Genomic DNA, 20,035 nt, shown 5'->3' with positions numbered 1-20,035 from the left:
ACGTATCTGCCACGATAACTGAATTAAGTCCTTTTGCAGACCCTTGAAAAGAGGCAGATAATCGTACAGGCACACCTCCACTCCACACCTAAAATTTTCAGTGTTCACAAACTACATTTTTAAAATCGGGAACTTATAGTAAGCCCAAACCAACTAAAATTCCGTTTCCTACTTACCTCTCTTGCAAAAAGTAGTGGGTTTTCCCTTCTTCCCTTCCGCCCAGTTTCTCGTTCTGTGATTCAACCGTTTGAGGAAGTGCAGAGCGTTCGAGGACTTCTCTACAAAGTAGGGCAGAGTGACGTCCCCCAGGTGCTCACTTTCTATCTTAGTTACTTACTAGTATACGTCCGTCTTACATACTTATTGTACGTGCAGTCTCAAATTGAAACTTCCAACTAAAAAAACAGCGGTACTACAGGTGGGCTACAGCAGCTTGTATAAGATATGGTTTGTTTTTTTGTTGTGTGTGTGTGTGTGTGTGTGTGTGAGTGAATGCGTGTGCACGCGTATGTGACCTCCTCACTGAGCTTGCGAAGAGCAATAGTTGATGCACTTTCATTGAAGTGTCATTATTTTTTCTCTTAGCTGGCCTCACGAATATAGCCTATCGATACTGGATCGCAAATTGGAGTTTGTTACGCTAAGGACAATAAAGACATGACACCGCTGCAGTCTTCATACTAGAGAAAAATACTGGATTTCTTAATGTAAATGGATGCAAAATGGATTTTCTCTCCTCAGACCCTACAACCTGTGGTCAAACTGATATGAATTTAACTAAACAGCAAAGACGTTTCTTCATTCGTTCGCATGTCTGTGCGTTTGCGAACGTGTGAGCAGTCTTGTCCTGTTTTCTCTCGGTATGTCCGCAGTGCTGGAGTATATGACCTAGATTTAAGTGTGTGGGTGAGAAAAGCACAATCTGTGAGCGTGTGTGTGTTTAGATTAGTATCGCAGAACTGGGGGTGCACTGGTTTTCAACGCTACTCCCCAGCTGAACACTCAATATCATATTTAATGACATATACATATTATATTTAAGAGAGACCAGAACTACACCTATGATGCATTCTAATCTCCTCTTCAGTAATAGAATAAAGAAATTATCACAAAAATGATCTTTAAGGTATGGCCAATCAGAAGTACTTAACTATTAAGAAATAAATGGATCACCAGCATTTATAACATTTATCACAGCTTATAGCATTGTAAAAGTGGCCAAAGGCCCACCTTCAGGCTTTTGGCCAGCACAGAATTTCTGATCAGTTAGAATGCCAAAGTCACTGCTGTAACCTGCTGTGGCCCACTGACGACAGACATAAGGGATGTGTTCACAGTTGATACTGGGGTCTTTAGCAGGGGTCATGAATTTCATGTAGAAAACAAAAACAAATCTTTCCTTTCAGAGAATTTCACCCATTACTTTATCTACACATTAAATGTTATAGATGTCTAAATGGACTACTGATGAAAAGACAAGAGAAAGTGGCCAAATTTGAATGCTGTGCTCAATGTAATTAAAAATAGTTTAAGAGTTACATGTCAAGTTTTTTTTCAGCTGTTGCATCTGTTGCAGTCTACTATGAACATCCTCTGTAGCAAATGTCCCCAGGTCACAAAATTTGAAACTGGGTCCAGATCATGTCTGCCATCCACACATTTATATACTCTTATTACTTGGTGACTTTTTAATGTGACACTTGACAAATTAGATTTAATATGCTGCACATTATAATAAAATGTGTTATATAATCTTCTCTGTCTAACCCACAGATACACATACAGGCACACACACAGAGTTTAGAGTGTTGTATAAACAACATTCTGTGCAGGACAAATGAGAGATGTTGGCTATATCTGGTAAGCAGGAGAATCAGAAGAGACCAGCTCTCCTTATCTGCTGCTCACAGCAGCAGAAGGCGATTTCTTCTTCAGTTGAGTTAAAGATTTCTCTACTAGGAACATTTAGAAACCCTCCCTAGAGAAATCTGAAACATGATGATAGTGAAAGTATCCTCATAATTAGGTTTTAGAACAGCCTAAATGGTGGGTGGAAGTCTTATGTACAGTATAGCATTTGTACTAACTGTGAAAGTTTAAAGTCAGAGCCCCTGTGTGGAATCAAATAACTATAAAATGCCGTTGGAAAAACTATACATTCATAAGACAATATGGCAAGCATTCACTATAATTAAATTCAGCTAATCTCAGGAACAGTAAGAGAGTTCAACATTACCTGATTCTTTATTTTAACTTAGAATTATTCCAATCCATTGTCAACATTTAGGAATAATAATGTTTAAAGGAAATGATTAAGAGCCACAGGCAGGATTTCCTAATGAGTCTAGGTAGGGTTGGAGGTATGGGAGTGTACCAGTTTCTGGTTGAGTCAGACATGAGTTAACAAAACCAGTATATGCTGTTAGTATGTAAGAAGCCTGCTGTTGCATTAAAGCTAGATTAAAAGGACAGTAGGAAATGTTAGTATTTCTGAGAGAAGGTTGGAGTTGTACAATTTTGAAATCACATCTGGTGCATGTGTGGTGTTTCAAAACAGTGAGGGACTACCAGAACAGTGTTGCCTAGTGTAGAAAAGAGTACCCAGCACAGATTCCCTCTACTGCAATGCAGAAGAACATAAGGTACTTAAGCTCCAGAAATGTCAGGACAATGTCAGTGTGACAATACGGCCTCTGTTCCCGTTCTTTTTCTCTTTCTCCTTCTAGTGTGTTTATACATTCTTGCCACGCCTCTTCTCCATTTTTACCTTTGAGAAGTTCATGTTGCAAGCATGTCCTTGAATATAAAGCGTTCTAGTCTATCTACTTTCACATCTACATCTAGTTTATGTACTTTCAAACCATACTTTTACATTATGTACCATACATGTACAATGGCATGTACAATACACATACACATGCTTTGTATTTTTTTAAAAATGGTACATCATATAGGTCTCAGAGTTAAAATACATATTGTATTATGCAATAAAATGACTAACTTTGACATATATACTACTGTAAAAAAAAAATATATATATATATATATATCATATGCAGTGTATCTATTTATTTTGTTATGATACCTGAATCTGATTTTTTCCTTACATGGAAAAAGTCCTTTTATGTGTGTGTACTCTTCATCACATCATAAGATAAACTAAATTAACACGGCCATGTTACTGCACAGGTAGAATGAGCATGAACAGCAGATTCCAATGCATAAGCTTGTTTGTGTGATTTTCCACAGATCATGAAATGAGAGGAGTGGGCTGGTTTACCAACAGCCTAACTGAGCACTTATTCTGGCCATTCATTGACTTTAATTAGCCAATTATGTTCAAAATACTACATGGTTCATTATTTTATGAGGGTTATAAGACACTAGGTTTTTCATGTTAATGACTTTAAAGTCTTTAGAATCTTGGTTCTCAGTATTCTTTGACTAGTGTTTCTTCTTTATTATTTTAAAGTAGCCTATGGACTTTTGGAGTTAAATAACTTCAAGTTAAGACTCCAGCCAACAGGGAAAAAATGTAATAATAATTAAGTGGTCTGGTTATGATGGTGCCTAGCACAGGCATTAGAGTCAAAACATGTCAGTGAGTTTGAGCATTAATTCAAGCAGTTGGTAATGTTGCAGTTGGCATGCATAGTCATTCTGTGCTTGACTGGTACACTTCTCATCCACTAACCTAATTAAGACCATACATCTGTGGGGTATAAAAGACCCTCACTGCTTAGGGCACAATCAGGAAACAGCTACATAGGCAATCACACATGAACCGCAGATAAGCACTGAAGATGAGATGTGGTAAGGCATTAAAAGGGAAAACGAGGCCAACCAGGCAGACAGGAGTGAGGGACGAGTGTGACACAGGACTGGAAAGTGCAAAGGAAAGCGTTCCAATGATAAATACGGGTCTTATTTGGGACAAGGTGCCTATAACTTTCAGGTACCCCAGAAAACAAACTCCTCTCTTCCCCCTCCTTTTACTCTTTTCTGGGTCAGGTAGTCTTATGGGAACTGGGAAACAGGGCAGCACTGCTGCTCCTTTCTGCCATCTTCTCTCTCCCCATTTCTCTTCATGTCTATGATGCTCTTTTTAATTACTCTCTTTAAACATGTTTAATTACAGGATGCCATCACTCAGATGAATTCTGGAGTTTCAGTAAAACTGCCCGTTTTTATAACCTGACATACACATGCATACAGATGCTGAACCAGCAATATCACATTAAGAAAAATGTTCTTCCGTTTGTGAGTCTGGGTTTGCGGTGTTCTGCCACCTAGAGGTCACAGCTGGCACTAAAGTGTAGAATTTAAGGCAGTCCTACCTCATGTGCCAATCATGAAAAAAGTGCTATTTATGTTATTCACTAGGGAGCAAACACCACCCCTTACAAATGTTTGAGACTCTGAGAAAGAGGATTTAATTTGAGTACTGGTTTGAAAATGTGCCCTGGATGCCAAAAAAAAAGGAGAAAGATTTATTACACTCAAAATTAAACAATTTAACTGTACAGTTTTGTAATTCTGACTCAGATTTGAATCAGACTAAGTTTAAGTTCCAGAAGGAAAGCCACACTATATGTTCCCTAAATCCCACCATTTTATCATTTATTTGGACAATTTATGATGTAGCCTAATTTCCTTGTATTTCAAATAACATTTTAGAGACAGTATCTTCTCTTCAGCAATAAAATGGTGATGATTATTTTGTGGTTTTGTTGAAGACAAATGCTATGATGTCACTGACCATACAGGAATGAGTGACTGTGCAAGACCAAACATTCAAGACATCCTTGCAAACATGATATCTTGTATTAGTGCATACATTTTTTGTGTATGTCTGATGTTCTCAGCTTTGCAAAAGCTAAGAGTGTGTCACAAATAATAGTGATACATGTGGAGTTGCGAGGGAGTGTCTGCCCCATGAATGTGTAAACTGTTGTCTGTTTCCCGGTAAACAAAAAATTCACACTTACCGTATAACATTTATCCAAAGACAGTTTGCTCTTAGACTGATCACTATATATCAAACTAAATGTTAAATGTTTGGATAAGTGAAATTTTAACCTCTATATTCAATTCACAAGTTTGTTTGTTTATATATATATATATATATATATATATATATATATATGAGGAGAGGAGGAGGAGGTTATAAGGATTATAACATACAACAATTAACCGAAATAACACAGGCAGATGGAATATTGTGTAGCTTTGACTCATCTCTAAAAATCTAGGGAAAAGATTACACGTGAAAAAGTGATTATTGCTCCTTTAATAACCAATTTCAGGATTTTGAAAAGTTTCAAAAGTTGTATCTTGTGACATCAGTTGGTCTTTGGACAAAAAAAAAGCTTGTGTTTGATTGGTTCCATCTCATTGTATTAGGTAACATGTCATGGAGTTGAAACCAAATCTAAAGGTGTTTTAATGAGTAAACATTTCCTCGCTAGCATTATAAAATTTGGCTCTATCACGTTAGACTATCTTTGATTACTCATCTGTCAGGTGTTGATTTTTATCTTCCTTCTTAGCCACTGAGTATTATTATCGCAGAAGAAAACTTCCCTTCCAAGATGGCATCAGCTATAGAACTGTAGCCTCTTCCATGGCATTCACCCACCTTAGAAACAGCACACAATTTACATGAATGTGATCTACATATTATATGCTAACTGCTAACTTTTCCATATAAAAAGGAAACTCTGTTGATGCATAATGTGGACATTAATGTGGTTTACCTCTGTGCAGTGTGCATGTCCTGAGCCTTGAACGTATAGTAGAGTGTGGTTTTATGGTAGAGTTGAAACATGCTGCTGTCTCCTTCACTCTCTGACCTCACTGAGAAGCCCAACAGAGGAAGAGACTCACAGGCAAGCCTCTCCTAGAGAGAGAGCGAGAGAGAGATTTGATGGAATGAAACAGAGATTAGAAGCAATGAAACAGAGAGCAAGAGATTAGAGGGTGTGAGAGATAAAGAGAGACAGAACGAAAGATTAGAGAGAGTGAAACAGAAAGCGACAGAGAGAGAAATAATATTTTTCCCCGTGGATGATTTTTATTGACGTTTTTGTGTTAATTGTATGTTACCTCAGGCTGTGGGTATGTATAAAGCACTTTATCTTTCAGAAGAAACCATAGACTCTTCCAGCTCCGCTTACTGTTTCGACTCCTCTGCAGAGTCCCACTCATTTCCCCCTCTGATCCTGTCACCTGCACAACCATACCAGACGCACACACACACACACACACACACACACACACACACACAGACAGACATACCCCACAGAAAGAAAAGCCATTTAACACCCTACCTGCATTTAAACAGCACTCTAAACCTGTCATAGCTAAACAAAATCAGCGAGAGACCTGTGTAGTGGTGGGGTTACCTGGTTAAAGGAGACCTGGCCCTTTCGACCCCTCCACAGGTTGGGAGGGTGGATGTTCTGGAATACAGCCGATAGTGGTCGGCTGAGGTTTTCGGTTACCATGGCAACATCTCCTTCTGAATAAAATATTTGATGAAACTGTCTGAATAGGCAACATTTTTTTTTTTTTACAGTAGGTACACTGTCTTGCAATTACACTTATTCCATTTAATTACGTACGCATGTTTTGTAGGGGCATTGTCACCCAATTTGTTAGCCACACTCTACCCTAGTCATCACTGCTCAGTTTCTGGCTACATGACCACTGCTGACCTAATTTTAATTGAATACTGGAGCAACACAGTAGTGACACTGATAGGGTACTGGTGTACTGCTGGTATGAGTGTGTCAGGCACAGCAGAGTGGCTGGAACCTTTCCACATGGCAATGTCACTGCAGGGTTGATAGTGTTCTGCCAAATATATCCAGTCAGTAGCAGTCCTGTGGTCAAACACTGACCACTGAGTCGGAGGATGTATCACATAAATTGTGCAGATGGGCTGTGGTTAATAGGTGATGCGCACTGTACATTTTCAAGTTATATCAATCAATACATTTTTTGAATAAAGTGGGTGGTAAATGTATCTTCCATTTTCTTCTATTTTAGTGACAGCCAGCTCCAAGTACTGCTATCTATCACTGAACTGATCATGAAGGTGTGTGTATTTTGGGCGTGGGTGTGTACTGCTGTCATGCCTTCCTGATCTACCATCTATACACCATTGTTGAATGACCAAACCACTGCTGTTCACAGGCATGATGTGCACGACTTTCATGGTCCTCTACTGCAGTGCAATGATGCCATCACTGTTAAATTCATACTGATGCATACCATGCTTTGAAAGCTCACTGTAGCACTTATCACAAACTTTTGCTCGTTTGTTCTTCATGTATTTGAGAGGGACTTTGTTCCTGCAGCAGTCTCTGCACACAACCTGTAATCAATGCAATATACATAAAATGTGTAAACTATAAGTATTTGTATGTGTTTGTGTGTGCCTGTGTGGGTGTGTATGCTTTTACCTTGCCACAGGCATGGCAGTGGTGCCTTCGGTGTGTGAGGCTGAAATGAACAGGGCAGTTCATGCACACTGCTACCTGTGAGACGGACACCATGGAGGGAGCATTCTCTCCGAGACACACTCCTGGCTTCTGCCCAAACCAAGGGAGAAAAAAATATTTTAATTGAGCTATTCTTAGTAATGGTATCTGCAGCAAAAAAACTGTCAGTTCCTAATGTATTTATGGCGCATGTCAGACAAGTGTACCAGGGAACAGTCCTTGGGAAACATGAGTGCCTGCCTTAGTATGCTACTACTATGTTTGTAGTGCACAGGGATGTGATGTTTAATGAATATCCTCCTCGCTTTTTCAGACACTCTGGCCACATAAAGGAAGAGGATATTAGGATATTCAACAAATATCATATTCATGTGTATGCCAAACAGCAATGTACTAAGACAGATGGCCCAGCCACACACCCCAAAACATAAAACAGAGTATTCTGATGCCTCAGCAGCTTCAAAGTACACTATGCAGAAGTCATAATTCTTTTTAATATCTGTCATTAGTAAAAGTAACACTGCAATAATTAGGATAGAGATCAGAATTCACCTTTTACAGCTGGCATTAAATATATGCACACAGTGCACATATGTGTGCTATTTAAAAAACAAGAAGGTTATTCTTGCATTTATACCTGGCTGTTAGTGAGTGGATCTCACTTTTTTCTCACATTACAAGCCCTCGCCAGCATTGCACCGGCAGGTGCCCAGAAGGTACCATTTTTAAACAGCACTGCTGACTTTCCACACAGAATGTACCTAGTCTTACCAGATTGCATTCACACCTCCAGAAGCAGTTAGTCAGTCCTGATCACATTCCAAACTGTATGAGCATTAGATTTAGCCCTGCCATTATTCAGGTTTCTTGGTTGACTAATATGGAAACACGCAGTTTGCATGTCAGCGGAATGTGTGATAAGGCCCTTTCACACATCTAGACAGCAAAGAAATGACAAACTTGGCTGCTTAAACTGTTAAAATAACATTTTAAATTTAGATTTATGTTTATCTTTCTACTTAAAGATCTCTCATATTACTTAAGAAGATACTTACTGAAAATGTTTCAGTAAATTCATTAACATTAAATAATGTTTTCTAATTAAAATACTGATTCAAATAATGGGTTTTACTTTAAGGGTGGTGGTATAACTATTCTGAACCACAAATATGAAACTACTGAGAGCTAAAAGAACAAGAAAACAAAAGGGTTTTCCCACCAATTTCTGTACACATTATGACAAAGAAAAACTTCCATCAACCATGTGTGATGAAAACAGAGTACTTTCCAGTATGCTATTACAAAACATTTAGTCTTTATAATCTCTCTAATGTTAAACTGAAAGTGTATCCAGCTATTTAACAAAGTGTAACCAGCCCCTAACATCAGTTGCCTATTGGCACTGAAAATTATCACATTTCTAGTGTGCTTCAGTGTAATAGAACAGATCATTGTCATTAGGTAAAAATGATTAATCTTTTACATATGCAGTAGAAGTTATTAGAGATCACTTCACCTTAAAACCACCAGATGGAACTTCCAGGAATGAACCAAGGTCAGCTATTGTCCGATTCAGTGTAACAAACCAGTCATCCCTCTCAATAGAAGTACTACAAACAGAAACACATACATCAGAAGACCCATATGGGTTGGTGTGTTTATGTATGTGTGTGAGTGTGTGTTACTTGCCATGCTGAAAGAGTGATACAAATATCTTTCACCTCAATCTTCAGGGCATTCTGATAATTATTTTCCACCAGCAGTTTAGTAACCTGGGGGTAGTTTTTTTTAAAAAAATGTAACAAATATTTTAAAATTGCATGATAATACAGTGTTGCAGTTGTGTTGTATTGGGACAAGATTGCGTCATTGTTTTTTGTAGAATAAAACCATCATGACACTCTATGCACTGTAGCGCTTAGAACCCATTGTGGGTCTATTACCTCCATCCCTGTCAGTGCTAAAGTGTTAATGAGCCTGTATTTGCCATCCTGTTGGGGGTATGTGTAAAGCATTATATCACTCATCTGCAATACAAAACACAGAAGAGAAAAGCAACACATCAGCCCATGTAATGGCAAGTTACAGAAGTTAAGTAAGAAACATTTATACAGGACAGTTTAATGAGTCAGTATAGATCTGTAATTTGGTGGAACAGTAATTTGGTGGTAGACCACAAGAGGGCCCGAGAAACAGCATTTTGTCTACAAAGTTGTGCCATTTCACTTGGCAAAATACTCACAAAAGGTTACTGTTAATTTATTTTATGCACACACATACATACATGCATACACACATATGTATGCTACCTCCTCTAGTATCATCAGTTTTATAGAAAAGATTGGTGATTGCTACTGTACAAGACAGAGATAAATCTCAGTCCAAATAGAATAACTTTATAAGGATTAGTTCTTTCAGTAGCTTAACCAAATGCACTTATAGAATGCCACTCTAATACATGCAATAAAAACATTAGTGATTTAGACTGTAGTTGCTGCATTACTGTCTGAGTGCTGCTCACTCAATGCCTATCAATGCCTATCACCATGGGCTACATATTTCTGTTCTGTTGCCTGCCACTGCCATTCCATTTCTTCTCTGAGTTGAATGTCTCTCTGAGACAAGCTTAAAAGTATTTCTCTCTCTCTCTCTCTCTCTCTCTCTCTCACTCACACACACACACACACACACACACACACACACACACACACACACACACACACACACACACACACACACACACACACAGTAGACTGCTAGGGCAAAAACATCCTGCCAGGAAATCTGATTCTAAAAAATCCCAAGGGCATCACTGACAGTGTGGGAAAAGCTGAGAATCAGACAATAGGGTTGAATAAAATATCTTTTTTGATTTTTTTTTATTGTTGTTACTTGTCTCATTAACTAAAAAAGAGGGGAAACCAAAATTGTAAAGCACATATCTGTACACCTGAACCTTCTAACAATTAAGGTGGCATACCAAGAATAGGTGACGAGGCTGTTTGCTCTTCCTGCTGACCTTCATGAGAGTTCCTTCTTTCACAAAGAGCTAAGACATTTCACACACACACACACACACACACACACACACACAGCAGTTTCATTCCGTAATTCTGATGTAAATGTTTGAAGGGTGTAAGAGGGTCATGCAAGTGTTGACTGTTTGATTCTCTCACCCTCCCAGGCTGGAGCAGGTTCTTCAAACCCAGAACACTGTGCTCAATACGGACCAGACGCAGGAGATCCGCCTGAGACATAAACAAACAATTAGAGGAACAGCCAGCCTCCCACACACACACACACACCATTACTACCTTTAGTATGATACAGTAGCTAAATATTGCTATGGCTACACCAACGGATATCCTTTAGCTCTTTGTTTTTTAATAAAAGATTAACTTTGTGCATAAAAAAGCCTCAAGGGGACAAGCAAACCGACTCCACTGTGTTACAACAGGTTTTTTATATTGTCATTTGGAAAACAGCACATGCACGCACACACACACACACACACACACACACACACACACACACAGTGTACAACTCACTCCATTCTTGAGGTTGTTGTTTGCCTGATCAGCTACATCTGAGACCACAGCCAAAGCAGCTGAGGCAAAGCACAAAAGCACATGGAACAAAGAGAGTAGCACAATTACACTGACGTCATCCACAAACAGGATGCACACTACACAACAAGCATACATATACACACACACAAAGACAGCCTGATGATAAATCTAGCTGTCTCAAGAATGATAGGCAAAATAAGATCTGGATGTTAGGGTTAAAGGCTACATGCCTGGAAGTGAATATGAGATATGACATATAGCCAATATTTCCCAATATTTTGGGAATATTTCCCAAGGAGATCTGGTGATAAGAGCCCACATGTTGAGCACATTATTATACATTGCAGTGATGAGGGCCAAAACGGCTGCCACAAAAACAACAAACATGTTGGACACTCATAGGGTACCAAAACCTCACAGCCCTAATGCCAAACCTTTGTGACATATTGTGACAAAAATACTAATCTCATTAATGAAACCTAAAAATTTTGATTTATGAATGCAAGTAGCCAAGTCTTTAAGTCAAATATACAGTCTACATGTACATAGACGAGATAAAATGGTTTCTTAAGATTTATGTCATGCTAGTCACCCTAGCAAATTACACTGAGAAAATATCCATAATTGTATTGTACCCTGTGCATCCTCGTACTCTCTGGAGTCTGGTGAAATATTATTCAGGTAATCTGACAAAGATAAATTGGACGGTGTGTTAGAAAGAAATAACAAACAAAATATGGACACAAATACAGACAAACGTATATTTGGGAAACAGCTTGGGAAGTAATTGGGGGTTAATAAGAGGTTGGCACATAAGGGAAGCACACATTAAACCAGAAATGTTATATTGGTACATACACTAGATCTGTTTAGGCTCTAGGTAGACAGTTTGTTTCAGGAATATTCTGGTGCTTGGTCAGTTTATTTCTAACTGGTGTGGAATGTGTAATAGCTTAGGCATGTTTAGACAAACACAGCAGCTGGGTTTAATGTTTTACCTGTTAACAGCACATGGTACTGTAGAACTCTCACTATAACCTGCAGCAACTGCTGCTTCAGACAGTTCCCATCCAGCTGTTGAGAGATAAAGCTACTGTGATGTAGTTATACATACAAATTTCTAAGCATCAGTCCACTTATGCACTGAATAGGAAGTTGATCCTAAATTGCAAGTATGTGGTCTATGGATTAACGTTTAAGGAATGATTTCACCATGGCACCCTTACAGAGTTCTCCAATAAAGCTTGATTACATTTCTCTAACTGGTTTACAGAATAAAACAATGAAAGAATTTACAACAAAGAATTTACAACAGGTACTGGGTCTCCACTGGACCTGGTTTGTCAGTCTCTTTTTAAAAGAGCAGAATAAATTAAGATGATATCTCACTGTGTTGTCCATTTCATCCAGAGCCTTCATTCGGTTGTCATGGTGACTGATGAAGGAAGAAAAAACAGAAAAGTCCACCTTCTTGGCCAAGATGATGTCAGCGATGCCGTCGTTTTGATCCCTTAGCAGGAGAGAGAACAGCAGAATGGTTATGGAATATAAAGAAAATCAAAACAAAACTAAACAAAACAAAAGATGGATGAATGAACTGAATGCATACATGAATATTTAACTTTCTAATTGGTTGTCTTACCACTCTTTGATGCGGGTTTCCAGTTGGGAGATCAGGTCTTGGTGGAGTGAATAAATCACAGGTAATTCACCCCAAAATTCTCTCAGCTTCTCATTTGCATCTATATTCTACAGTTTTTAAAAAAACATACACAAACTGTATGCTTTTAGAGAAGCGGTTGGGTGGTCCTGAACCTTTATTAGTAATAAAGCTAAAAGAAAATAGGTTGCTCCTCTTGATGCAATAACAAAAAGTAAACAATCCAAACCTTCATCTCTTGAAGCTCTACTTGGTTTGTTTACACAAGCATTGCTTGCAGACGATGCAATCAAAGAACATCACATATAAAGCTGATGAAATTAGCTAAGATTTTGTTATATGCAGTTGCAAGCAATTACTTTTTTGCTAGAGCAGAACAGTCAAAGAATCAAGATCAAAGGACAAAAAGAAGCAAAGTCACTTTCATTCACTTTTAGCTGTACATCAATCTAAAAATAATTATGCAATCTCCATAACTGAAATTTGCATTTTAGGCTGATATCAAATTAACATCATTCAGTGGATGAAACTATTACAGCATAGCGTACATTTTCATTTTGGCAAACCTGAGAAAGATTCTTGAGATCACAACACTAGTCTGTAAGCTTTAGGTGCAAGCCTTAATTAAAAAACATTTTATTTACCATTCTTGGAACTGTTTTATATTATATGACTGAAATCAGTAATAATGATTATCAGATCATTTTTGTGCTATATTTCTGATAAAACACTTGTCCTAAGTTATACATATACATACAATTAAACACATTTAGAGATGATGCATTCACATACATTACATACCTCACTAAGAAGCTTTAAAGTCTTTACATGCCTTAGAGAAACACAAAAGGCAACGGCACACACACAAAACTTACATTAATTGTGATTCTTATAATTTTACAAATTGTTGCAGTAAAGATAACCTTTCAAATTATATCCAATGCCACAATGTTAAATATTAAATAACAAAATTATTATAGCGCTATAGTATAAACTTTTACATTTAACAGAAAACTCCGTTACATATGCATTTTTGTTTACTGAAGTATAGTGATTCAACATACTTGTCCTTAAAGATTATACCATACAAGAAACATATTAAACACATTTCTTCCCATAACATGTTAATTATTTATGGCTCTTTCATATTCTACGATTACTATCAATTTATTTTCCTTTTACCCAGCTGTGAACAACATTGTGATTGTTTCTTTTTATATAAAATATTATTTGCTGTTATAGTTGTCTTTGCAATGTTTTTTGCCACTGCTAAGTAGTGAATCACCACATCCTGAAGAGGGATTGTTTAGGAACTGGGCAAATACTGAGTGACAAAAATTATGTGCACCTCATTATACCATGGCTATCTTTTGTAGTGAGCCAGTTTTTGAGGCTAACATGCATATCCAGACACTACAGCCACCTTTTTTACAGTTGCTGTGAAGTGTATGAGTTTTCCATATAACTAAATATAACTATATTACATATAACTAAATAAGGCAGACAGCAAGAGCTGGATTTAGATTTGGTGGTTACAGTTGGTCAATTAGGTTAAAAATAATAAGTCATCTAATACATGGAGAAGACTTGTGCTAATCATTTGTTTAAGATGATTTTCTGGGCAACCCTTCCATATTGTAAAGGATGCAAGAATTATCGGTTGTTCTTCTGTACAGCTATTGGGGAATATGTTTTTCACACAAGAGAAAAGTTCCCTGAGCAGAACCTCTGAGGTCTGAATATCGATGTGCATACTTTTAGTATTATCTCCTCACTTCTCACTAATCTCTCTCACTATGCGCACTTTACACAGCTCTAAAAAATTCCCTTGGGGACTTTAGTGGGTTGCAAGTTCAATCTTAATGTAGTTCCTCTGTGCAATGATTAATAACATTTAAATCACTCTTTAATTGTATTTGTTGCCTTATGCTCACTTAAGATAGGATAAATAACCTTTTTAAAAAATGGGCAGAACTATCTAAATGTCTTTCAGTTGTTCTATTAAATTATACAAGACAAAAATAAAATGCCAAAAAATTATTAAATGTTTTATGTGATACTCACTGTGTCTCACTGTCTAGTAGTTCCTTCGCAGTATAACATGCTCTAGAATAATTTACAGTCTGAAAAGAAAAGAAGGCATTGGTAAAACTACACTTAAACACACACACAGACACAGAGGGACACACACAGAGCTTACCAGTCTTTCAGATGACTTCCTCTCCTCCTTTTTTGTACAAGGCATGCCTACAGATACACTCACTGATCCATCACACCACACATTAGGAGAGCAGATAGTGTAGGCACTAAAAAGACAAAACAGTCAACACACAATTTGAAGAATTTCTACACACACACACAGACACATACTCACTCATACACACACATATTCGAAGGCAATTCCAGGTGGGTAACTACAGTGTACTGTAGTAAGATCTCTCGCTCCCTCTCTCTTTATAATATATTATATATATATAATATAATATAAAGAGAGAGGGAGAGCAGAAAGAGGAGATATTAAAAAATTAAAAATTAGATAAAAACACAGTTTCCAGAGTTTAAGCAAAGTGCAAAGTTCTGTCCTAAATGTTCTGTTTCTCTGGATTTTACTACACTTTTTAATATCTCTACATCTCTTACTACAGTACACTGCAGTTAATCACGTGGAATCGTCTTCATATATATATATATATATATATATATATATATATATATATATATATATATATATATATATATGCGCAGCTGATGAAGGACCTCTCTCTGAAACATCCTGTTTATCTTGAAATTCTGTCTTGGTTTTCTTTCCAAATTTTTGTTAATAGGAAGGTGTACAAAATTTTGCTGATTAACTAATTTAGACATTTACAATAATTATATAGTTCAGTCATGGGTCAAATACTCAGGAGAATACATCTACTAGATCTGTGTAAATAAATCTAACTGAACAGTCTCACAATCTTTCACAGATTGCTTTTCATTCAGCTTTTAAGCAAAGCATGTTCCACATGTAGGCAGGGTTAGAACAGCAGTTCTTAATCCTCTCTGCCTCTAATACACTTAAACTACATCCCACAAATATGTAAAATATTGCAACTGGTATATTATGGTGATATGGTGATATTATTTCATGGAATCTATGATTACACTTTTCATCTCTGTTAAATTGAATGAAGATAAAGTTGTACCTCTCCGTTTCTTGCTCAGATGACTGGCCTTTGCTCTGAAAGCCCGGTAGACTGCTCATATCGACATAACCATCAGTGTCATTGGCTGAACTCTGACTTCTCTGATTCTGACTGGAAGGATTTAAGAGGCGAAGCTGCACATTCTCATAGTGGGGGTTTGTATTTAATACATTCTCATACACTGAAGAGTCAACATTGGGGGAAGAGAAAGAACGAGGTTTCAAAAAGGGAAGGGGCTTGACAAAGGGGTAATGAACAAAGTCATCTGGCTCCACCCCTAACATATCCCATGAGCTGGGAGCAGTAGTAACAGTAACACTGTTATTGTGATGTGTGGTTAAACCTGGCCTTTGCTTGTTCTTGTGCAAAAGGAAGGAAGACGGGGATGATGGTAGTGAACAATTATGTGCCCTTTGAGGCTCAATAGTGCCTACATTTTGCCTGATTATACTGAATCTTTTGCAAGATTCTTGTGGACTTGATTCTGAAGAGGACCTGGAGGAGACTGAGCGACTATCTGCCAAGCTTCTTCTTTCAGATTTTCTTAGAAAACGCAATGGCAAAAAGTAACGTTTAAAGCCAAAGTCAAGTTTCCTACAGGAGGCGGAGATATCATTTGGCAGAGCAGGTGTACTCTTTCTTATTGGCCTCTTTGTGATAGAAGACAGTTCAAAAGGAGGTGGTATTTGCATAGTATTAATGCATAGATCATTAGAAGGGCAGGAACTCTCTTGTGAGAGACATCCTAATGAACCCGTTAGAGTAGGCAAGCTATCTCCAAGGAAATTGTGTCTGTAGCATGATTGTGGGTGTAGCATTAAGCGTTCCTTTCCTGATAATGTGGGGCTCATTTGGTTCAGTCCATTAGGGGGAGTTTCCACTGATATGGAACGAGTCATTAAATATTTCCTGGTCTGCAAGAAGGTTTTGCTTTGAAATTTTGGTTCAGTTTCTTCATACACATGCTCTTCTGGGACAGCCTGTGACCTTTCAGTTGCTATGACTGACTGACCATCTTGGACTTCTGAACTCTCTTCCTTTTGTCCATCACATTGCTCCACTTGTGTCTGCTGTGACTTCTTGTGTATTGGTTTAAAGCAAACAGCTGAAGAGGCAAATGGTAGCTCCAATTCAGAAGTCATACTGAAGTCACTTGATGTAGACTTGGACAATGCAGATTGGCTTGGAATGGCATAATTTCTTTCCATTTCATCATACGTTGTCATGGCCTCAGATGAACACAGTGAAGAAGAGGATGAACCAGGCTGGTGAGACAACTCAGAGAGAATACCAGCTTCTCTGTCTGACTTTAGATCTAATGGATCATCTGTATGTGATGGATCCTGAGATATTCCAGTTTGCATATCCGGGGAAGATTTCCCAAGCAATGGGGAAGGGTTTTCTAACAGCTCTTTATCATCTTGTTTACTTTCTTTACCATACTCTTCAATGAAAGAAGATAATGATCCATTTGAGCTCTCTGAGCCCTCTCCCACAGACAGCATCACTGTATCCCCATGATCGCCCACCTCCTCTATCTCTAATGTCCCAGATGGTTTACTCTGCTCAAAGAGATCACACTCAAAGAGTCCATCTACATCTGCTAATGCCTCACCTGCATCACAGACATCTGGGAACATGCAAACTGTGTCAGTTTTGTCTAAGCACAACTCATTAGTGTTAATTTCATTTGAAAATATGTGATTTTGGTAAAATCTATTTGAAAACATTTCATCAGTGAATAATCCATCAGTATATGCTTTGTCATATAACTTTACAGATGTGTGGGTTTGATTAATGTTCAGGCCATCATTGTGCACTATTTGCTCATCACATTTTTGTGTAGCTGACTGCACAACAAAGCAACCATCAACAGGAACCTTGAGTGATCCGGTTTTACTATTCCTAACCACTTCCCACCCTTCCTCTTCCCTATTCAGCCATCCTACCACTGCTCGCATTTCCTCCTCTCTGTCACTGCAGGAGTCAGAAAGAAGCTCCAGTGAATCCTTACCCTCATCAGAGTCAAATTCCTTCCCCTGTTCTAAACCTACCTCCCAATCTAATTCACCACTCTGTGCTAGTTCCTCCCCACAGCCCAACTCCTCTCCAGGTCCCAGCACGTCATCCCATTCTTTCTTATCTGCTTGTGTTAACTCCACCCCCTTCATGGCCCCCTCTTTTCGTTCTATATTTTTCCATGTTTTTGATTCCTCCCTTTGTTCTAGAGCCTCCTTCTGTCTTGATTCCTTCCATCGTCTGAGCATCTTATTCCGATGGATGTTAGGCATGTGCTGGTCCAGATTAACAGGCTTTAGATTTTTATTAGTTTGTCTCTTCGAGTAATTCTTTGAGCTGTACAACTGCTGGGAGTTTGATCTTGGTTTGGAGGCAATGGTTGATTTACTTCCCTGAAAATGTAAGCGCTTTCCAAGCACTTGCGCGCCAAACTGCCCCTTACAAGCACTCTGAGTATAAGTCTGTGATGTGTAGTCCAGGTTATGTTCCTGTAATTCTGAAACACATGACATATTTAAATTATATAATGGTCTCATACTAAGTCTTAAAATGTAATTCATTCACCTCAAAATAATATTCCCCAAATAAAAGTTCATGGTCCATCTTAACATAAAGGAAAACATTTTTTGAAGGTTGCTAATTCATTTTCACAGTCAGTAATAAAATCTAAAAGGTAATGCCATCTCAGTAATCTTCTAATTACATTCTGCTGATTTTGAATAATGTTCCATATATATATATATATATATATATATATATATATATATATATATATATATATATATATATATATATATATATATATATATATATATATATCACAAATGATACAAAATTTCCATTCCATGAATTTCCAATCCATGGACGATGCCTGCCAGGTGTCACTCTTATTTTGCCATTCTTTTTCGTTTGTTAACATTTTCTCATAATGACCCTTCCAAAAGCATTAGCAACAACGCATTATTAGCAACAATAATGCATAACCTATGTTAATCTGGGGTAAAATACATAGTCACATAAAACAGGATACAAAGTTCTGACAGAAGATGTAACATTCTTTTTTCACACTCAAGACTATGCATTGTCATATGTGTTGAAACTTTTTGTACAACAGCATGAACGATAACCTAAGGGCATACATGGCAAAAGGGGCATGCAAAAACCACTGCAAAAAACTTGGACTCTGTACGAAAATACGTATTGCGAGTCATAGCAGTCTTTAAGACATTTTAAAATAAACTACGTCCGTGCTGAGTCATGCACGCCACTATTTTAATTTAAAAAAAAAACAAAAAAACCTAGTCTCACTGACGTTCTTTATTCGATTGTCGTATTTAAATTATAAACTCACCTGAACTCATTTTGGCACATGGTCTGTCTCATATCCCACTTAGAAGCGACGTTTTCAGATAAAGGTTAAAAATGCAGTAGATGCGTATAGCGGAGCAGACGTTTAATGGTTTGCTATAACGTACTGTTATTGCCCAAGAACAAGCCTTCTCTATATTGTGCATCGGTGGACTGCGATTACTATGGTGCGCAGCACGCACACATTGTCGCACGAGACTACTCTAGCGTTCAGCGCGGGACAGGAGGCGTCTCCTCTTGTACTGCTTCCTGAGGAAACACGCCAGATAAACTGAAAAAAATAGGTAGGATGTGAGCTTTTTATGACTGTGATTTTGACTCTAATTTTAGTATCAGTAAAGATGAACGAAAGAAATTAGAAGTAAGGCGTAGGCTATGTGAGATTTTTTTTTTTATAATCTCCAGAATATAATCTCACCCACTTACACAAACACAGCGGCATACTTTGTGCATTAAAGAATGTTTTTAAATAGCAAGTCTATACACAGTTCTGACAGGGCTCTGAGATTATAAGGGAGTCTCCTCTCTTGTGCTGCCTCCTTGCGCGCGCGCTCTCTCTCTCTCTCTCTGTTGTACACACACTGATGTCACGATCAAAGATTGTTCAAAGTCCAAAAAAAAGATATAAAACAGACTTATTCCAGAAAGAAGATACCACTATTTGGCTATTGTTTACTTTGTGAGCAGGATAGAAAGTGAGCCACAGTGGTTTATTGCCTTTCATTA

The 20,035-nt window shown here is 37.8% G+C and overlaps 2 protein-coding genes across 3 annotated transcripts in view; both read right to left on the bottom strand.

Annotated features, from left to right (window-relative positions):
- Positions 1–470, bottom strand: part of prkcda (protein kinase C, delta a) — a 9,565-nt gene extending 9,095 nt beyond the window's left edge. Inside the window, exon 1 of one of the 2 annotated variants that reach the window (XM_081717601.1) lies at positions 177–470. The gene's annotated coding sequence lies outside the window, so the exon portion shown is untranslated. The remainder of the gene's footprint in view (positions 1–176) is intronic. The other variant, XM_027007897.3, reaches the window with a different exon arrangement.
- Positions 471–5,272: 4,802 nt separating this feature from the next.
- On the bottom strand, positions 5,273–19,494 carry fgd5b (FYVE, RhoGEF and PH domain containing 5b). The gene is made up of 21 exons (XM_027007889.3): positions 19,293–19,494; positions 15,923–18,437; positions 14,935–15,040; positions 14,799–14,857; positions 13,536–13,566; positions 12,717–12,823; positions 12,464–12,584; positions 12,073–12,148; positions 11,710–11,760; positions 11,054–11,112; positions 10,682–10,753; positions 10,486–10,554; positions 9,449–9,532; positions 9,195–9,277; positions 9,022–9,115; positions 7,467–7,595; positions 7,276–7,378; positions 6,405–6,520; positions 6,106–6,228; positions 5,757–5,899; positions 5,273–5,638 (listed from the first exon to the last, which is right to left on the bottom strand). Exons 1-21 carry the CDS (start codon positions 19,300–19,302, stop codon positions 5,602–5,604), a joined length of 4,188 nt encoding a protein of 1,395 aa, XP_026863690.3. The 5' UTR covers positions 19,303–19,494; the 3' UTR covers positions 5,273–5,601.
- Positions 19,495–20,035: the final 541 nt, after the last annotated feature.

The sequence above is a fragment of the Electrophorus electricus genome, chromosome 7 (genome assembly GCF_041902795.1).
Source record: "Electrophorus electricus isolate QZ-2024a chromosome 7, ASM4190279v1, whole genome shotgun sequence".
NCBI lineage: Eukaryota > Metazoa > Chordata > Actinopteri > Gymnotiformes > Gymnotidae > Electrophorus > Electrophorus electricus.
Note: the sequence above shows the minus strand (reverse complement) of the source record. Positions and strands in the feature narration are given on the sequence as shown.